Here is an 18,269-nt window from a genome sequence, read left to right as displayed (position 1 = left end):
GGCACCCTTTCCGGGAGTCAGGATTCAGAGTGATAACAGCTGGGATGTGGCCACATCTCCCCTTAGATCACCTTTACTCTGGGCCAGGCACTGTTTTAAGCGCTTCACTTAGATCAGCTCTTTACACGTATGAAGTCAAAGCATAGGAGGTGGAAATTAAAAAGTACCTCCTCTGGGTTTTCATAGTGAGTTATAGGCCCTATATGAGAATAGGTGTGGTAAACTGCTTTTATTATTTTCAAATGAATCATTTTCATTTTGTTAGGCTTACTCTTCTAGGGAATTAAAATTCTTTCAAAATCATGTATGTCCTCCTTTTTTTTTTTTTTCGTCTTTTTTTTTTTTTTTTTGTCTTTTTTTTTTAAGGCTGTACCCACGGCCTGTGGAAGTTCCCATGCTAGGGGTTGAATCAGAGCTGTAGCTGCCAGCCAACATCACAGCCACAGCAACGCAGGATCCAAGCCGCATCTGCAACTTACACCACAGCTCCCAGCAACTCAGGATCCTTAACCCACTGAGCGAGGCCAGGGATCAAACCTGAAACCTCATGATTCCTAGTCGGATTCGTTAACCACTGAGCCATGACGGGAACTCCACTGTTCACTGCCTGTTTAGATGATGGACAGTCTCTGGGTGGACAGTCTCTGGGTGGCTGACCCTACTGCCCCCTTGGTCTTGAGTGATGGGATTGCCCTTTCTGTAAGGGCTACGCTGGCTCCACCTGCACTATTGGTAGAAGTGATCAGCACGGGTGACCAGGGCATAAAGAACACTAGATCAGACCCATGCTGTTCATGGGGTGTCTGTGATGCCTGTGCTGCACACGTGACATCCCTCTGTGAGAACAAATCTCCACAGATTAAAGACGTGTTCTGAAGTTTCCATTGTGGTTCAGTGGGTTTAGAACCTGACTAGTATCCCTGAGGATATGGGTTCGATCCCTGGCCTCCCTCAGTGGGTTAAGGATCCGGTGTTGCCACGAGCTGCAGTATAGGTCACAAACGTAGTTCAGATCCAGTGTGGCTGTGGCTGTGGGGTAGGCCAGTAGCTGCAGTTCCGATTCGCCCCCTACCCTGGGAACATCCATATGCTGCAGGTGCAGCCCCAAAAAGAAAAAAGAAAAGAATGTTTTAAAAAGACGTGTTCCTCGCGCTTAAATGCAACCGTCACAACCCCTGCCATTCCCATTTGAAAAGCCAACCCCAACCCCAAACACAAAATTAGTTTCCTCTGCCAGGGAACATCATCGGAGTCAAGGTTTGGAAACAAAAGGGAAAGTATTATATAAGCACTTAGTTGGGTTATTTTTTTCAAAAATCATCTTTCTTCCCCGCCCCTATGTTTTAATGGATCAAGTTGCATGGCATTGGCTTTAAAATAAAATAAACAGGAGTTCCCTGGTGACTCGGCCAGCTAAGGATCTGGCTTTGTCACTGCAGTGGCTTAGGCAAGGCCAAAAAAGAAAAGAAAAAAGAAAAACAATAACCCCCCCAACAAAACAAAACAAAACCAAAAAAAATGAGTGAAGACAGATTTTTGAAAATGGAATGCATTATATAGTTGTCACACTGGAAGAAAACAGTGGCATGCCCTGCTAAATGTAGATTTTAGTCACAACTCAGAAGTGCGAGGAGCAGGAGCCCACTCATGTTCAAGGAAGCTGGCAGGTGGGCAGGATCAAGGTACACTGTGGCTCCTGGGCAGTGCCCTGTGGGGGTTTTTAGGGCGGGGTCTTGAGGAGACAGTCATGTTCTTGCCATTGGGGTACATCTGCCACATCTCCCTTTCTTGTAGAAGCTTCTTCACTGACCACTCTAAGTGTCATGCCCACTTGGGCCTGGTAAGCCAGGGTCCCCAAGGCCCGAGGATGCAGCATCCTATCCTGCATCTCTGCCCGCCTTTTGGCTCCCTTGGCTGTGGCCAGAGTGAGGAAGGGATGCTGTGGAAATGCAGCCGCCACCCCTGGGATGTGGGTGGAGCAGCTTCCCTCAGAGGAACTGCGGGCAAACAGGCCACAAAGCCCTGGTGCCTCCATTTCTCCTTTCCTTTCCTCTCTGTCCCCAGAAAGAGCTCTCTGAAGAAGCCGGCCAGAACAGCAGCCTTGCTCAGCTTTCTGTCCAAGCCTACAATGCCACGTGTACCGTGAGGATTGCGGCCGTCACCACAGGGGGGGTCGGGCCCTTCAGTGACCCTGTGAAGATATTCATCCCTGCACACGGTGAGAGCTGGCATCCTGATGAGACATCGGTCCGAGTGGTACATGGATTGTCACAGAGTAGCCGGTGGGATGGGCAGCTTGTTTAAGAATGAAAAATAAAGGAGTTCCCTGATGGCTCAGAGGGTTAAGGATCCAGCATGGTCACTGCTGTGGCTTAGGTCACTGCTGTGGCTCAGATTCAGTCCCTGGTCTTAGAACTTCCAAACATACTATGGGTGCCACTAAAAAAAAAGAGAGAGAGCAAGAAAAAGAAGGGAGTTCCTGCTGAGGCTCAGCAGGTTAAGAACCCAACATAGTGTTTGTGATGATTTGGGTTTGATCCCTGGTCTTAATCATGGATTAGGGGATCCGGCATTGCCGAAATCTTTGGCATAGATTGCAGATGTAGCTCGGATCTGGTGTTGCTGTGGCTATGGCCCAGGCTGCAGCTCTGATTTGACCCCTAGCCAGGAACTTCCATATGCTGCAGGTGCAACCCTAAAAAGACAAAAAAAAAGACCAAAAGGAATTTTTGGAATGATAAGGATAGGTTAATAGGATAATGCTCCAAGGAGCTGCCATTACAGTATCGTTACTACTAATGGTGATACTAGCTTCTTACTAGGAAGATCTGTCCTTTCAGAACTGTAAATTCAACCTGAATTTAATTTAAACGATGTTTATGTGACTTTTTGTTTATTTTGCCAGTGTTTGTCTTTTTTTTTTTTTTTTGCTTTTTAGGGCCATACCCATGGCACATGGAGGCTCCCAGGCTAGGGGTCTAATCGGAGCTACAGCTGCTGGCCTACACCACAACTGCAGCAACACCAGATCTAAGCCACATCTGGGACCTACAACCACAGCTCACGGCAACACTGGATCCTTAACCCCCTAAGCGAGGCCAGGGATCGAACCAGCAACCTCAGGGTTCCTAGTCAGATTCATTTCCACTGAGCCACGACGGGAACTCCAGCCAGTGTTCATCTTAAGTGGCGCAACTTGCCTTGTCGTCAGTCATTCACTAGGGTGACGTGCTTGGGGGTTGGTGGGTACAGAACACGAAGCCTTTCCTACAGAAACCATCTTCAGATGGTGCTAGGCTAAAACTCAGCTAATGTCCAGCCCTGTGTGCTGGCTTCTGTAGGTTGTTGGAAGCGCCTTTGGCAAGCTGACACCATGGTGCCCCAACTGTTCCAAATGCTGTACTTGCTTCCATAGACCAAGGAAGCTGTCTTGTTCTGTTTTTTACCTGAGCTAGGTTGCTTGATAATGAACTGCTGTCATAAACTCCTTGCAGACATCTATATGGGTATGATTTGTGTATTGACAAGTTCTTGCCAAATATGGCCTTTATACCTGCAGCAGATAGGATTTGTGAGCAGACCGTTGACTTCCCATCTGTCTGTCCCAGTGACCTTCAAACATGCTGCCCTTTTAGTGCCAAGTTGGAGCCATATTACAGCTCCTACAGCCCGTAGGCTCTGTCCCAAGGGAACATTCATAACTACTGATGGGGACACAAGGTGTGTCCCCCTGGCAGAAATTCAAAGACAATGAAATTCTAATTCTAAAGGCACAGGTTAAAAAATCAGAATTTAGCACAGGAGTTCCCACTGTGGCTCAGTGGGTTAAGAATCCAACTGCAGCACCTCAGGTCACTGTGGAGGTGGGGGTTTGATCCCTGGCCCAGTACAGTGGGTTAAAGGATCCAGCGTTGCCACAGCTGCTGTGTAGGTTACAGCTACGACTCAGGTTCAGTCCCTGGCCCAGGAACTTGCATACACTGCCCGTGCTGCCATTGAAAGAAAAAAAAAGAATTTAACACAGATATAGAAAACAAATTTACGGTTACCAAAAGGGAAAGGGGGAGGGGAAATAAATTAGGCATTTGGAATTAGCAGATACAAACTACTATATAAAAATAAATGACAGGGTCCTTCCATATGGCACAGGGAACTCTATTCAACATCTCATAATAAACCATAATGGATGTGTGTGTGCGTGCATGTATGTGTGTGTAACTGAATCACTTTGCTGTACACCAGAAACTAACACAACATTGTAAATCAATTGTACTTCAATTTGAAAAAAAATCAGAGTTTAAGATGACAGCTTTCATCCTCATACACAATAAACTGGCTAGAGTTGTGAAAAGCTTTCTATGGCTCTGGTCTACATACATTTCAGTTACCATGGCCAAGTTAAATCACACCTGTTCCCCAACAGTATGGTTCAAATTTGAGCTGCCAGTATATATCAAATAACTATAAACTTCACGACCAGCTCTTTAGTCCACAAATCACTCCGTAAACAACAGGCGCATAATGGCTGTGACATATCAGGTCACGACTTCTGAAGTCTACTCAGGCTTGGTTACCGCCCTTTCGGTATTCACACACATCTAATGTTAGAGGCCTGGAGCTGTGCTACTTCTTGTCTCCCAGGGGCAAACCCACATGACATTTCACAAAAATAAATATTTGAAAGAGGGAGCTGGCAAACAAAGATGAAAATGCAGCCAGGTAAGAAAAGGTGATAGTGTTGGAAGTGAAATTATAACTGAATGTATGTGGAGTTCTGGAAGAGATTGTTGACCGTGGGTTTGTTGATGCTGCTGTGAATTTGTCCATGAGCTGCGCGGCCAGGGAGCTCAGTAAAGATGGACTTACCTACATGAACGAAGTGGTTGTGCTGAAAAAGAGGAAGATGTCCCAGAGGAAGTTAACACTGGCCAAAATCTCCACATGTGTGTCGGGGGCCCTATAGCTGTGAACTGAATGCAAATGTGCAGATGATGACCTGCTGAATGAGGAGGCACAAGCCAGACACCCACACAGGGTAGGCAGGAGATCCCTCAGCATCCAAGATCCCACTTTGGGGAAGTGAAAACTCTGGGGTCATTTTGATTGAGCAGTTTCAATACACCCACACGAAGGAAGTACAGTCACAAGATTTGTTACAGATCCCAGAAACAGGGGTGGGGTGAGGGGGTGGGTGAGCCCGGGGGAGGGGCAACTCTCCATCCCAGGTCAGAGCCGGTGGGAGAGAGCAGGGTAGCAAATGTCTATATTTAACTTGTTAAGGGCTCAAGTCTCAGCCATTATTTTAAAAGGTGCCCCAGGATAAGCAAAACAGAAACTTGCACCAGGAATCCTAAACTCAGATGCTTTTTGAAATGTCCAGACTCTAGTGTGAGCAGGGTTGTCATACCGTAAAATATCTAAGCAGCAACTCAAAAATAGCTGCTTTCTTATCACAACATTAAAGGAACTTGCAGAGATATTTTACAACATTGAAAGCACAAAGGATAAAACATTGGAAACTGATCCAAACATAGGAAAAAGTATGACATATCCTAAACTGTGTGACCAGAAGCTGGCAAGCACTGTTCAAACTACTCTTGGTAAGTTTTTCTTTTTTTTTTTTAGCAAAGAAATAAAGCATTTTAATTCTCAATATTTCTGGTGCCTTAAATTATAGTGTACCCATTAAATATTAGTTTTACCATTTTTTTCAATTCCTTATACATTTATAACTGACATAAAGAGTTTCCTCAGTATTGTAAATCAACTATCCCAAAACACAAAGAGGAGTTTTGAATTGATGTTATTGGTATTTTACCAGGTCGGGTAGATTTTGCACCCTCGTCAACCCCAGCACCTGGCAATGCAGATCCTGTGCTCATCATCCTTGGCTGCTTTTGTGGATTTGTTTTGATTGGGTTGGTGTTATATATTTCTCTGGCCATCAGGAAAAGGTTTCAGGAGACAAAATTTGGGTAAGTTTCTCAGTTTAAGATGTTTTTCTCAGTGATATTGATGAAGTTGCTCTGCCAAGTGACAATGTCTCTTCTGCTGACCCAGATCCTGTACCCAGCCTAGTCCCTATCTTATGCACACCCTGGGGAAAGCAGCTTCCTTACTTAGGCCAGTGCCACAAAGGTAGCCAATAGTGAAAGCTTTTTCTTTTTCAAAGGTCTCTCCCCCTTTCTTGTTTTCCTTTAGGAAGAAACAGTGTTTCTCAGGACATTAAATGTTGTGAAACAATTTTGATTATGGCTTTAAAATGCATTAAAGTCAAAGTGCTAGAATGACATCCCATCCACAATGGCATGAGAACTATAATGTTCCTAAGAAGAAACCCAATATATATGAAAGAGCTTCATGGAAAAAATTATGAAACTTTACTGACATTTCAGAAGAGAAATGTCTGCATTGTAATGAAAACATGTATACCATGTCCATGGATGGGAAGGCTCAGTTTTGTTGAGATCCTTTTTCCCCAAATTAACCATAAATTCAGTATAATCACGATCTAAGTTGCTGTAGGGTTGTTGATGAAAGCTGATTTGAAAATGTATCTTGAGGAGTAGATGATCAGAGAGAGCCATGATGGCTTTGCAAACACAAAAGTTTGCATGATTATAGTAACAATGTATTATTGAAAGCAGAGAGAACTCACTCTGGACATCACAGAGTGCCCATACATAAGCAGGAATGGAATATACAATGAAGATTGCATTTCATATCTTTGGAGAAAGGAAAGAATGTTCAAAAAACAGAACCCACTCTAGGTGTTGGATGGAGAGAGATGAACAGGACAGACATGGGGGCTGCCCACATGCAGCTTATAGTCTAGCAGTTAAGAAATGTAGAAGAAAATGCTCTATCTGAAAATATTCCTATCAACTAAGCCTTCACTAACTCATGGTTCCACAGAACCTAAAAGTTTACCACCAAAGTAGATCTTACATGCTTATTCAACCCCAGCTGTAATAATTTAGGAAAGATTGAGGTTGAATATTTTAGAACTTATAAAAAAACAGGATTTGATGTACAGCAAATACATTAACAAAAGTACAATATAATTTTATGATGAGAAATAAAATTATCTCCAGGAACCATTAAGCTGAGCAGAAGCTTAAAACAAGTGAAAGGTTGATCACAGGTTGTTTTTATCCTTAAGTCAGTCTTCAATACAAAGCCCTATCCATTTGTTCTGTTTTATACCTTTCATCTGTTCACATTTTAATGAAAATACCTTTATTTTTTATGTACAAAAGTATCATTCTTATAGTTTTTAAAAATCAGATTATATAGAATAGTCAAAAGTAGAATATGAAACCTATCTGTAACTCTAGGGTTTATCACCTCTCAGTTGTTATTTTGGCATAAATCCTTCCAAATTCTTTGCTTTGTATACAAATATATTATTTTTAAAATGTGTTCTCTCTTTTTAAATAATCTCTATACCCATGATAAAGTAAGGTTGAGTTTATAATTTAGACTCACTCATTCATAATACCTTCCCACCAATTAGTCTAAAATGGTAAATGGATTTTTAAAAATAGGCTTGATTGTTTAGACAAGGTTTAAATTTACAGAAAAAATGAGAAGGTAGTACAGAGACTTTCCATATATCTTGCATCTAGGGTCCCCTCTTCTTAGCATTTTATGTTAGTCTGGTGTATTTACTACAATCGGCCAAACAATGTCAATACGTTATCATTAACTTAAGTCCGTACTTAATTCAGATATCTTTGTGTTTTTTTACCTATTATCCCTTTTCTGTTCCAGCGTCTTTTCTAGGACACCACCTTATATTTCGTTGTCAGGTCACCTTAGTCTCCTCTTGGCCCCAGCAGTTGCCCCAACTTTCTTTGTTTTCAATGAACTCGATAATTTTCAAGAGTCCTGGTCAGGTGTTTTGTAGGATGCCCTCTCTTTGACTTTGTGTGGTGTTCTGCTTATGATTAAACTGAGGTTATGGGTCACTGAGAGGAAGACCCCAGAGGTAGAACATCATCTTCAGCCCATTGCGTCAAGGATACACACTGACAACATGATTTTTCACTGTTGATGTTGACCCTGACCTCCTGGCTGAGGCGATGTCTTCCTATTTTCTCTACCATGGTCAGTTTTCCTCCCTTTCCATACAGAACTCTTGGGAAGCAAGTCAGTGTGTGCAGCTCACACTTACATGATGAAGAGTTACGCTCCCCCCACCTCTTAAGGACAGAACATCTATATAAAGTATTTGGAATTCTTCTGCACAGGGGACTTGTCTCTTTCCCCCATTTATTTGTTTATTTACACACACACACGCATATGTATACATATGTCAGTCTAGACGGGTTATTCATGGTATACTTTGGCCTATAAGCAACACGACTCTTTTTTTTTTTTTTGTCTTTTTAGGTCCGCACTCGCAGCATATGGAGGTTCCCAGGCTAGGGATCCAATTGGCGCTGTAGCCAGATCCTTAAACCACTGAGCAAGGCCAGGGATCGAACCCACAACCTCATGGTTCCTGGTCAGATTCATTTCCACTGCACTGCAATGGGAACTCCAATATGACTTTATCATGTTCCTCAGACTGTCACAGCTTTGTCTCTTGGGAGCTTATCAATTGTTCTCCACTCTAGATGGTACCCAGACAGTGTTGTTTTGACATTGCCAGGTAAACCTAAAATGGGCCTGAGAAAGAAACCTGTTCCTCCCAGTGGAAAGTGTTTTTGTCCTAGAGGAGCCCTTTCAACAGGTGGCAGCTTAGTAGCATCTTGTGGGCTCAGTGCCAGCTTGGGTAGCCCTAATCTTCTTGGTAAGATATCTGTCCTTTTTCACCCAGGAGCGCCTTCACAGAGGAAGATTCGGAATTAGTCGTCAGTTATATAGCAAAGAAGTCCTTCTGTCGGCGAGCCATCGAACTCACTTGTAAGTTGACTTGCGTTCTCTTTTTGGGCAAAAATTAAAATAGTTGAGAACAAAGAAAAAACCACAAAATAATGGATGGATTTCTAACAAAAGCCAAAGGAGCAATGAATGTTTTGTTTTGTTTTGTTTTTTTCTTTTCAGGGCCTTCCCCGCGGCATATAGAAGTTCCCAGGCTAGGGGTTGAATTGGAGCTGTAGTTGCAGGCCTACACCACAGCCACAGCAGCACAGGATCTGAGCCGTGTCTGCTACCTACACCACAGCTCACTGCAACACTGGATCCTTAACCCACTGAGTGAGGCCAGGGATCGAACTAATGGATACCAGTCAGATTTATTTCCACTGCGCCACAATGGGAACTCCCAAAGAATGTCTATTTTTAATGTGCAAAAGTTCTTCAGAAACCTAACAAGGAGAGTGTCAGACAAGGCCTGGACTTCCCTGCTGGCCCATTTACTGGCAATCCAGAGCTGGATCTGTGGTGAAATAACTGGGGTAAGGACTCCTGATGCTGAGAAAAATAGAGGGAAGAAGGAACTCTCAGGGTGAGGAGAGAAGATGTGAGCAGAAATCAGGACTTAAAGGAACCAGCAAAGCAAGGGTCATCATCTCTGAGTTCATTTCCCGTTTTTTTTTTCTTGGCAACCAAGTCAGAGAAGTTTGCTAACATACTTTGTGACAATTTTGGTTTGAGCTTTGCTGAATCAGAGAGCGAGAACTCTTTAGTTTGAAGAATGAGAATTGACAGAGAGCTGTGTTCTTGAATAATTTCAGAAACAGTGTAGAAAGTGTGCACATATTATCACATTCAATCTTCTGGATATTTGCCAGAAAACAAAAACAAACAGCAACAAATAAATATAAGGATAATGGAATGCAGATTGCTAGGAAACAAAAATGCCTGTGATGTAGAATGTTATTATTCATTACTGTTCTCTCCCATAAATTTTGACTTTTAGATGTCTATTTTTGCATTAAAAAAAACCCTCGGGGAGTTCCCGTCGTGGCTCAGTGGTTAACGAATCCGACTAGGAACCATGAGGTTGCGTGTTCGATCCCTGGCCTTGCTCAGTGGCTTAAGGATCTGGCGTTGCCGTGAACTGTGGTGTAGGTCGCAGACTCGGCTCGGATCCCGCGTTGCTGTGGCTCTGGCGTAGGCCAGTGGCTACAGCTCTGTTTCAACCCCTAGCCTGGGAACCTCCATATGCCGTGGGAGCCACCCAAGGAGAATGGCAAAAAGACAAAACAAAAACAAAACCCTCGGAGTTCCCATCGTGGCTCAGCAGGTTAAGAACCCAACTAGCATCCATGAAGATGTAGGTTCGGTCCCTGGCCTCGCTCAGTGGGTTAAAGATCCAATGTTGCCCCACTCTGCAGTGTAGGTTGCAGATGGGGCTCAGATCCAGTGTGGTTGTGGCTGTGCAGCTCCCTTTTGATCCCTAGCCTGGGAACTTCCATGTGCTGCAGGTGCAGCCCTAAAAAAAAGGGAAAAAAAATCCTTCATTTAGACCACTTTTCTTCAGTTGATTGGAGGACCATTTGTGTCACTTTTTTTTTTTTTTTTTTTTTTTTTGCTAAAAGCTAATAGATCCTTTCAGTTATCCACGTTTTTTGTTTTGTTTTGTTTTTTGGTTTTTTTTTTTTGGGGGGGGGGGCCTTTGGTTTTTAGGGCTGTACCTGCAGCATATGGAGGTTCCCAGGCTAGGGACGAATCAGAGCCACAGTTGCCAGCCTATGCCACAGCCACAGCAACGCGGGATCCGAGCCGAGTCTGTGAGTTCACGGCAATGCCAGATCCTTAACCCACTGAGCAAGGCCAGGGATCGAACCCGCAACCTCATGGTTCCTAGATTTGTTTCCAGTGCACCAGGACAGGAACTCCCACATTTTTTTTTTCTTTCAAAGTCTTCCTCTTATCCTAATCCTGGCACAAACTGAACCATTTGCCAAATGGTTATTGAATCGGTCTCCCTCTCCAGATTGATAACACTGATTGTCATTGCTGACTGTCTACACCTTATTACAGAAAATCTTTCAATCCCCCACCAAGTATTCAATTTAACACTTTCTATGACATTCTAATGAGGGACTATATACTATAGGTAAAACAAACTGTAGCCTGTTCTTTCCATGTTTCCTATGGATTCTGTTCGGCCTTCCCTGGCTGAAAGGGTAGGGGGAGACGTCCTGGTATATATACATTTTTGTGTACTACAGTTAGAGCTATGAGAGTAAATACTCCCCTAGAAAGAATATTGACTTATCACTGAGTTAAGGGCAAACCTCTTGTACGTGAATGTGATTGCCAACTGCTGCTACTGCACAACGGGAAGAGAAATATGGTTCTGATTTTGCTAATTCTTCAGGATTAATCTTGGCCCTGAAGGATTCATTTTACTCAGTTGAGTCATAGTAGGATTAAGCATGATATTTTATTTCTGGCATTTTGGGGGAGAGTTCTGGGTATAAAATGAGAGAAATGTTTAACTTTTTAAATAGGTCTTTTTATGTAATTTTAACTATATTCAAAGGGAAAGAAGCACACTGACAGCTCATTCCATTCTGTCACTTCTTTTATAGTACAGAGCTTGGGAGTCAGTGAGGAATTGCAGAATAAACTAGAAGATGTTGTGATTGACAGGAACCTTCTAATTCTTGGAAAAATTCTGGGCGAAGGTAGGTAGTTTAATTCTTTTAAAATGTGAGTAAGAAGGTAAGCAGTTCACAGTAATTTTTAAAAATACGCATTTATTAAATAAAATACAATTTGTGTAACTTTAAATAGTGCAAATACTTTTATAACTTTTAAAGTGAAAAGTAAACGGTGATTTTTTTAATTTAGTTGTTTATTTTTTATTTTAATTTATTTCTTAATAGTCACACCTGTGGTATAGGGAGGATCCCGGGCTAGGGATTGAATTGGAGCTACAGCTGCCGGTCTACACCACAGCCACAGTAACACAGGATCCAAGCTACATCTGTGACCTACACCCAGCTCACGGCAATGCCGTATCCTTAACCCACTGAGCAAGGCCAAGAATCGAACCTGTATCCTCAGGGACACTATGTCAGGTTCTTATCTCATTAAGCCACTAAATAGTGATTTTTGAAACTCAGATTTAGCATATTAAAAGGGCCTCTACAGAGCCTAACAAATATAATAGGCTCTTGAATAATATTAATTCCCTTCCTTCATTTTAAAAAGCATACCAAAAAAAAGCATGCAATTCATTGGTTGGCTTCCTATATACTTTCAGTTTATTCCTCTAGTTCTTTTTTTTTTTTTTTTGGTTCTTTTTTGTTGTTGGTTTTTTTTTCTGTCTTTTTAGGGCCTCACCTGCGGCATATGAAGGTTCCCAGGCTAGGGGTCTATTCAGAGCTGTTGCTGCCAGCCTATGCCAGAGCCATAGCAATGCCAGATCCAAGCCATGTCTGCGACCTACACCACAGCTGACAGCAACGCCAGATCCTTAACCCACTGAGCAAGGCCAGGGATCAAACCCTTAACCTCATGGTTCCTAGTCAGATTCGTTTCCACTGAGCCACAATGGGATCTCCTATTCCTCCAGTTCTTAACTTTACTATTCTTGGCACCTTCTTGGTTAAAGAGGAACAAAGGTGAAAATATATACTTAATCTGTCAAAATGATCTTAGGCTGAATGATAGTGGTATTAAGAGTTTGGACTTGGAGTTCCCATTGTGGCTCTGCAGGTTAAGAACCCAACTATCATCCACGAGGGTGCAGGTTCAATCCCTGGTCTCACTTAGCAGGTTAAGGATCTGGTGTTGCCACAAGCTGCGGTGTGGACTGCAGATGTGACTTGGAGCCAGCATTGCTGTGACTGTGGCGTAGGCCAGCAGCTGCAACTCCAATTCAACTCCCAGCCTGGGAACTTCATATGCTGCAGGTGCAGCCCTAAAAAAAAAAAAAAAAGAGTTCGGACTTGATGAACGTCAATAACAATTTCCATGTTCTCTTGAAAGTTTCTTCAGTCACTTATAATGATAATGCTTAATTAAGTAATGAGCTAAGCTAAGTCTGAGCCAGCCAAGCTTGTGATGATCACTTAGCGCAGGACCTGAGTCCCAGGTTTACAAGCATGGGTGGCCTGAGCAGGCCCTGCTGGCTGCTGTGTGTGAGTAACTCTCAGACCACATGCAAATAGCCGCTCTGGTGCTATCACGTTTCTGTGGGCAGGAGAGGTTTAGCACAAGGTCAACATAGATGTTGTCTTACTTCACAGGAGAGTTCGGGTCTGTCATGGAAGGAAATCTTAATCAGCAAGATGGGACCTCTCAGAAGGTGGCAGTGAAAACCATGAAGTGTGAGTTATCCCTGATGCTGTTCTTCAGGGTGGGCAGCTGCTTCAGTATCTGCGCCTCATCTGGCCAGTGATGGATGCTGGAGTTCACATGTCATGATCTCCATCATCGATGGGCCAGAAGACCCTCCAGAGCACGGTCAGGTCACAGAGGGACCATTGCTGTGATGAGCTCTTCATTCCCGCATTATTTATTCTTTTTTAAAAATTTTTTAGGAATTGATAAGACTCAATCGTAGTATTACAATTGATAAGCCTGTGTTTCTCAGATCAAGATATTTTAAAAACACCTTTTGTTCTCATTATAAGACAACTACATATTAGAGTTCCCTGGTGGTCTGGTGGTTAAGGATCTGGCGTTGTCACTGCTGGAATTCGGATTTGATCCCTGGCCCAGGAACTTCCACAGTTGTTTTGACCGCAGGCAGAGCCAAAAAAAGAGAGACAAGTACATATTTATTATAGAATATTGAAAAGACATGGATATGCTGAAAGAAGAGTTAAAAATACCTATAGTTCCTCCATTCAGATACAACCATTAAATTTTGGTTTTGAAGTTTACTCTCTGGCCTTGGCCTTCTTTAACTTAAGTAGAATAACTGGTATGTGAATCGCATCCATGCTAATTATCAAAGATTGAAAGCCCAGTCTCTGGCCTCTGAACCCCAGGCTCACCTACCTTTGCCTGGGGATTTTGGACCCTGGGGAGGGGTTGGCCCTCCCACCTGGTTGTTTGGGGCAATGTTGGCAGACCTTGTGCAGGTCTGTAGAAACTGTTTTCTTAAATTCGCTTTGAAAGGAAGATAGATCTATATTAAGCCCATAGAGGGTACAGATACTGTGCTTGGTGCTCTCAGATGTGATTTCAGTCAACTCTTCCCCCCATGGAAACAATTCCTGAAGGCAAGCCTGCCTTTAGGTTTGATTTTTCTTTTTCTTTCTTCCTTTCTTCCTTCCTTCCTTCCTCTTTCTTTCTTTCTTTCTTTCTTTCTTTCTTTCTTTCTTTCTTTCTTTCTTTCTTTCTTTCTTTCTTTCTTTCTTTCTCTTTCTTTTTCTTCTTTTTATGGAAGTTCCCAGGCTAGGGATTGAAGTGGAGCTGCAGCTACCGGCCTACACCACAGCTCAGGGCAACGCTGGATACTTAACCCAAGGGTCGAACTCACATCCTCGTGGATACTAGTTGGGTTCGTTACCACTGAGCCACAGTGGGACCTCCAGGTTTGATTTTAATTGTGGTAAAATGCACATAACATAAAATATACCATCCTGACCATTTTTAAGTGTACCATTCCGGGGGCATTAAGGACATTCACATTGTTGTATAACCATCACCATCATCCATCTTCAAAATTTTTTCCTCCTGCGAATTTGAAACTCCAGAACCATGAAACAACAGCCCCCTCCCACCACTCCCTCTGCCCGCCTCCTGCCCCTGGGAGCCACCGTTCTATATCCGTCTCTGTGATTTTGACGCTTCTAAGTGCCTCATAAAAGTGGAATCAGATGGTATGTGTCCTCTTGTGACTGACCTGTTTCACTTAGCATACTATAGAATTTTAAATGTCTCTCTTAAGTTGGCTTAATTCCAGAAACATGGTAAGAAAGACCGTCTAGTTCACATGGCGTGATTGAGCAACCAGACTTGCCAGAAATGTGCTGAGAGAGAAGCATGAGTTCTTTCTTTTTTTTAAGGCAAAAATCATTGCAACAGATCAGTTGGGTATGACTTCAGTTTTCTTTTTAAACTCTTATACTTTAATTTTTAGAGCAGTTTGAGGTTTATAGGAAAATGGTGCAGAAAGAGTTCCCACATCCCCCCTCCCCTCCTCCAGTCACCCCTATTAACATATTGGCTGGGTGTGGGATGAACAGGTACTGATCCATTACCAACTGAAATCCATAGGTTACATAAGGGTTCACCTTGTGTTGTATGTCCTGTGAGCTTTGGCAAATGCCTCATGTCCTGTGACCATCATTCCAGCATCACACAGAAGTTTCACCTCCTTAAAACCCCATACCCATCTACTCATCCCTCCCTGACCAGCCCCTGAAACCCCTCATCTGCTTACTGTCCCTATTGGTTCACCTTTTCCTGACTTGACTTTGAGAGAGCAGAATTGCCCTTCTCTCCTCCCCTTCACCAAGGGAATTATTTGTGCCTAACATTTTCTGTCTTTTCTTTTAGTGGACAACTTTTCGCATAGAGAAATTGAGGAGTTCCTCAGTGAGGCCGCATGCATGAAAGACTTCAACCACCCGAATGTCATCCGACTCTTAGGTATCTCAGGGAAATGCAGGATTGGGTGCCTGGGGTGGGGGCTTGGCTGGTCCATTCTGGGCCAAAGGAAAAACCTCTGGGGCAAATATAATCCCAAAGTAATTTATAACATTGGGTTTTTTACCCACAAGACTTCTGGTTACTTTTTCTGAGGCTGGTAGTAAAAATAGGCCTGCAATTCCTGGACACCAATGGGTTCAGAAGTGTTTTGTGTCCACAGAGTTCTAGGGGACTGTGGATTAAAACAGCTTCCAGGTATCCCAGTTACAAGACATGAAAGCTGGTCACACTATAATTTGTAGTAATTTAAAGTAATCCATGGGAGTTCCTGCTGTAGCTTAGTGGTAACAAATCTGGCGTTGCTGTGGCTCTGGCGTAGGCCAGCAGCTACAGCTCCAATTCATCCCCTAGCCTGGGAACCTCCATATGCTGTGGGTGCAGCCCTAAAGAAAACAAAAATAAAAGATAAAAAGAGATCATGAGTCAAATGCTAAGGGGTAAAGCAGCAGACAAGCTCATAGCACATCTTTGAGAAACAATTTCTTAGTTTTTTTTTTTTTTTTTTTTTTTTTTTTTTTGTCTTTAGCCTTTTAGGTCCACACCCACTGCATACAGAGGTTCCCAGGCTAGGGGTCTAATCAGATCAGCAATGCCAGATCTGAGCCATGTCTGCAACCTACACCACAGCTCATGGCAATGCTGGATCCTTAACCCACTGAGCGAGGTCAGGGGTTGAACCCGAGTCCTCACGGTTCCTAGTCAGATTTGTTTCCGCTGCACCACAACCGGAACTCCCTCTTAACATATTTTCAAGGAACTGACTTCTTGGCATCTACATGGACAATTTCATGAGCCTTGATTCAGTTGATTTAACTGAGTCAGTGATTTAATAGTCAGAATTTGGTTTTGTGGCACCGTTAGCTAAAAAATTCAAAATGAACAGCCTGTATCAAATGGGTGTGGTGTGAACCCATTCCAGAGGGAAGAGTAACCAAAAAATAATTGAATATTCTGCCAACCTTTTTAATTTTTTTTGCTGTCCTATGATTTAAAAGATAACTGCTAAAAAAATAATAATAATAAAAAATAAAAAAAATTAAAAAATAAAAAAAAAAAAGGAGTTCCCGTCGTGGCGCAGTGGTTAACGAATCCGACTAGGAACCATGAGGTTGCGGGTTCGGTCCCTGCCCTTGCTCAGTGGGTTAACGATCCGGCGTTGCCGTGAGCTGTGGTGTAGGTTGCAGACACGGCTCGGATCCCGCGTTGCTGTGGCTCTGGCGTAGGCCGGTGGCTACAGCTCCGATTAGACCCCTAGCCTGGGAACCTCCATATGCCGCGGGAGCGGCCCAAGAAATAGCAACAACAACAACAACAACAAAAAGACAAAAAAGACAAAAACAAAAACAAAAACAAAAACAAAAAAAGATAACTGCTAAATTCCTTGTGGAACTTTCAAGTTTTTCTTACAATGGACACTGCAGAGAGATGTGAAAACTAATGTTTGGAGACAATATTATGCCAAAGATACCACTGATGCTCATTTGTAACTATTGACTTCAGCAGACTTGTAGAACAGTGGTGCTTTGTAATTGAACCAGGGTGTGCAAGAGCTTTGTTAAGCCTGATCTCAGGTGACAGACAGGCTCTGACTCTAGCATCTCATCCACGACAAATGGGGTGGAGCTTTTCCTGTGTATAACGGTTGACATTTAGAGACACAGATTTCACATGTTGGGCCTCAGAATTCTTTTAATAGTCTTAAGCATTTGGTTGCAGGGCACTTCATCATATGACCAAGTACTTAACCCATCACAGGAAACTAGTTTGCCCTTGAATTCTGCTGCAGACACCATCCCTCACTTAGACTCAGTACAACAAAATCTCCAGGGGGTTCTATGGTTATCCTTGGTATCTGTTAATTTGGAGGAGCTTTCGTGCAAAGATTGACTAGTCTGAAAGAAAGAAAAATGTATATCGAGAAGTGGACCCTGTGTACATTTTATATTCTAGAACTCAAATTAGGGCTTTGAGTTATGAGTGTTTTGTTTTGCTTTTTTAACTGTTAACTTGAGAGCCACATGGCCTCAATTTGGCCGGTGCTTCCACCGTGCTTTTTCTGGTCACTGGTGACAAGGGTTCTTTGTAACTTCCTCTCTGTTTTTCATTCCAGGCGTATGTATAGAAATGAGCCCTCAAGGCATCCCCAAGCCCATGGTGATTTTACCCTTCATGAAATACGGGGACCTGCACACCTACTTGCTCTACTCCCGACTGGACACAGGACCAAAGGTCATTCATCACCCAGTGGCGTTTCCTCCGAACAGTGCTCGGGGCTCCCATGACAGGGCCTGGACCAGCTCAGGGTCTAACCTAGAAAACCAAGGAGGGAGGGAGGGGACCTTGGCCTCTGTGTCCATCCTCACAGCAGGCTTGCCCGTAGGTTTTTGTTTGTTTTGTTTTGCTTTGCTTTTTAGGGCTGCACTGGCTACATATGGAAATTCCTAGGCTAGGGGTTGAATCGGAGCCACAGCCACAGCCACAGCAACACCAGATCCAAGCTGCATCCGTAACCTATGCCGCAGCTCGCAGCAATGTTGGATCCTTAACCCACTGAACGAGGCCAAGGATTGAACCTGCGTCCTCATGGAGACTTTTTCAGGTCTTTGACCTACTGAGCCACAACAGGAACTCCTTTTCACTTTTTAAGGTTTTACAGAAGTATAGTTGATTTATAAGGTTGTGGTAATTTCTGCTGTACC

At 43.2% G+C, this 18,269-nt stretch overlaps 1 protein-coding gene across 1 annotated transcript in view; it reads left to right on the top strand.

The window, feature by feature from the left end:
* Nucleotides 1–18,269, top strand: part of MERTK (MER proto-oncogene, tyrosine kinase) — a 132,112-nt gene that overhangs the window by 92,856 nt on the left and 20,987 nt on the right. Inside the window, exons 9-15 of the mRNA XM_021087030.2 lie at nt 2,065–2,218; nt 5,822–5,975; nt 8,825–8,910; nt 11,490–11,585; nt 13,155–13,235; nt 15,418–15,510; nt 17,681–17,799. Of these exons, the coding sequence (XP_020942689.1) occupies nt 2,065–2,218; nt 5,822–5,975; nt 8,825–8,910; nt 11,490–11,585; nt 13,155–13,235; nt 15,418–15,510; nt 17,681–17,799 (783 nt within the window). The remainder of the gene's footprint in view (nt 1–2,064; nt 2,219–5,821; nt 5,976–8,824; nt 8,911–11,489; nt 11,586–13,154; nt 13,236–15,417; nt 15,511–17,680; nt 17,800–18,269) is intronic.

The sequence above is a fragment of the Sus scrofa genome, chromosome 3 (assembly GCF_054392235.1).
Source record: "Sus scrofa isolate SSC_HxYL_T2T_F1_AM1 chromosome 3, Sscrofa_HxYL_maternal_Yorkshire_Landrace_v2.0, whole genome shotgun sequence".
NCBI classification, from domain to species: domain Eukaryota; kingdom Metazoa; phylum Chordata; class Mammalia; order Artiodactyla; family Suidae; genus Sus; species Sus scrofa.
Note: the sequence above shows the minus strand (reverse complement) of the source record. Positions and strands in the feature narration are given on the sequence as shown.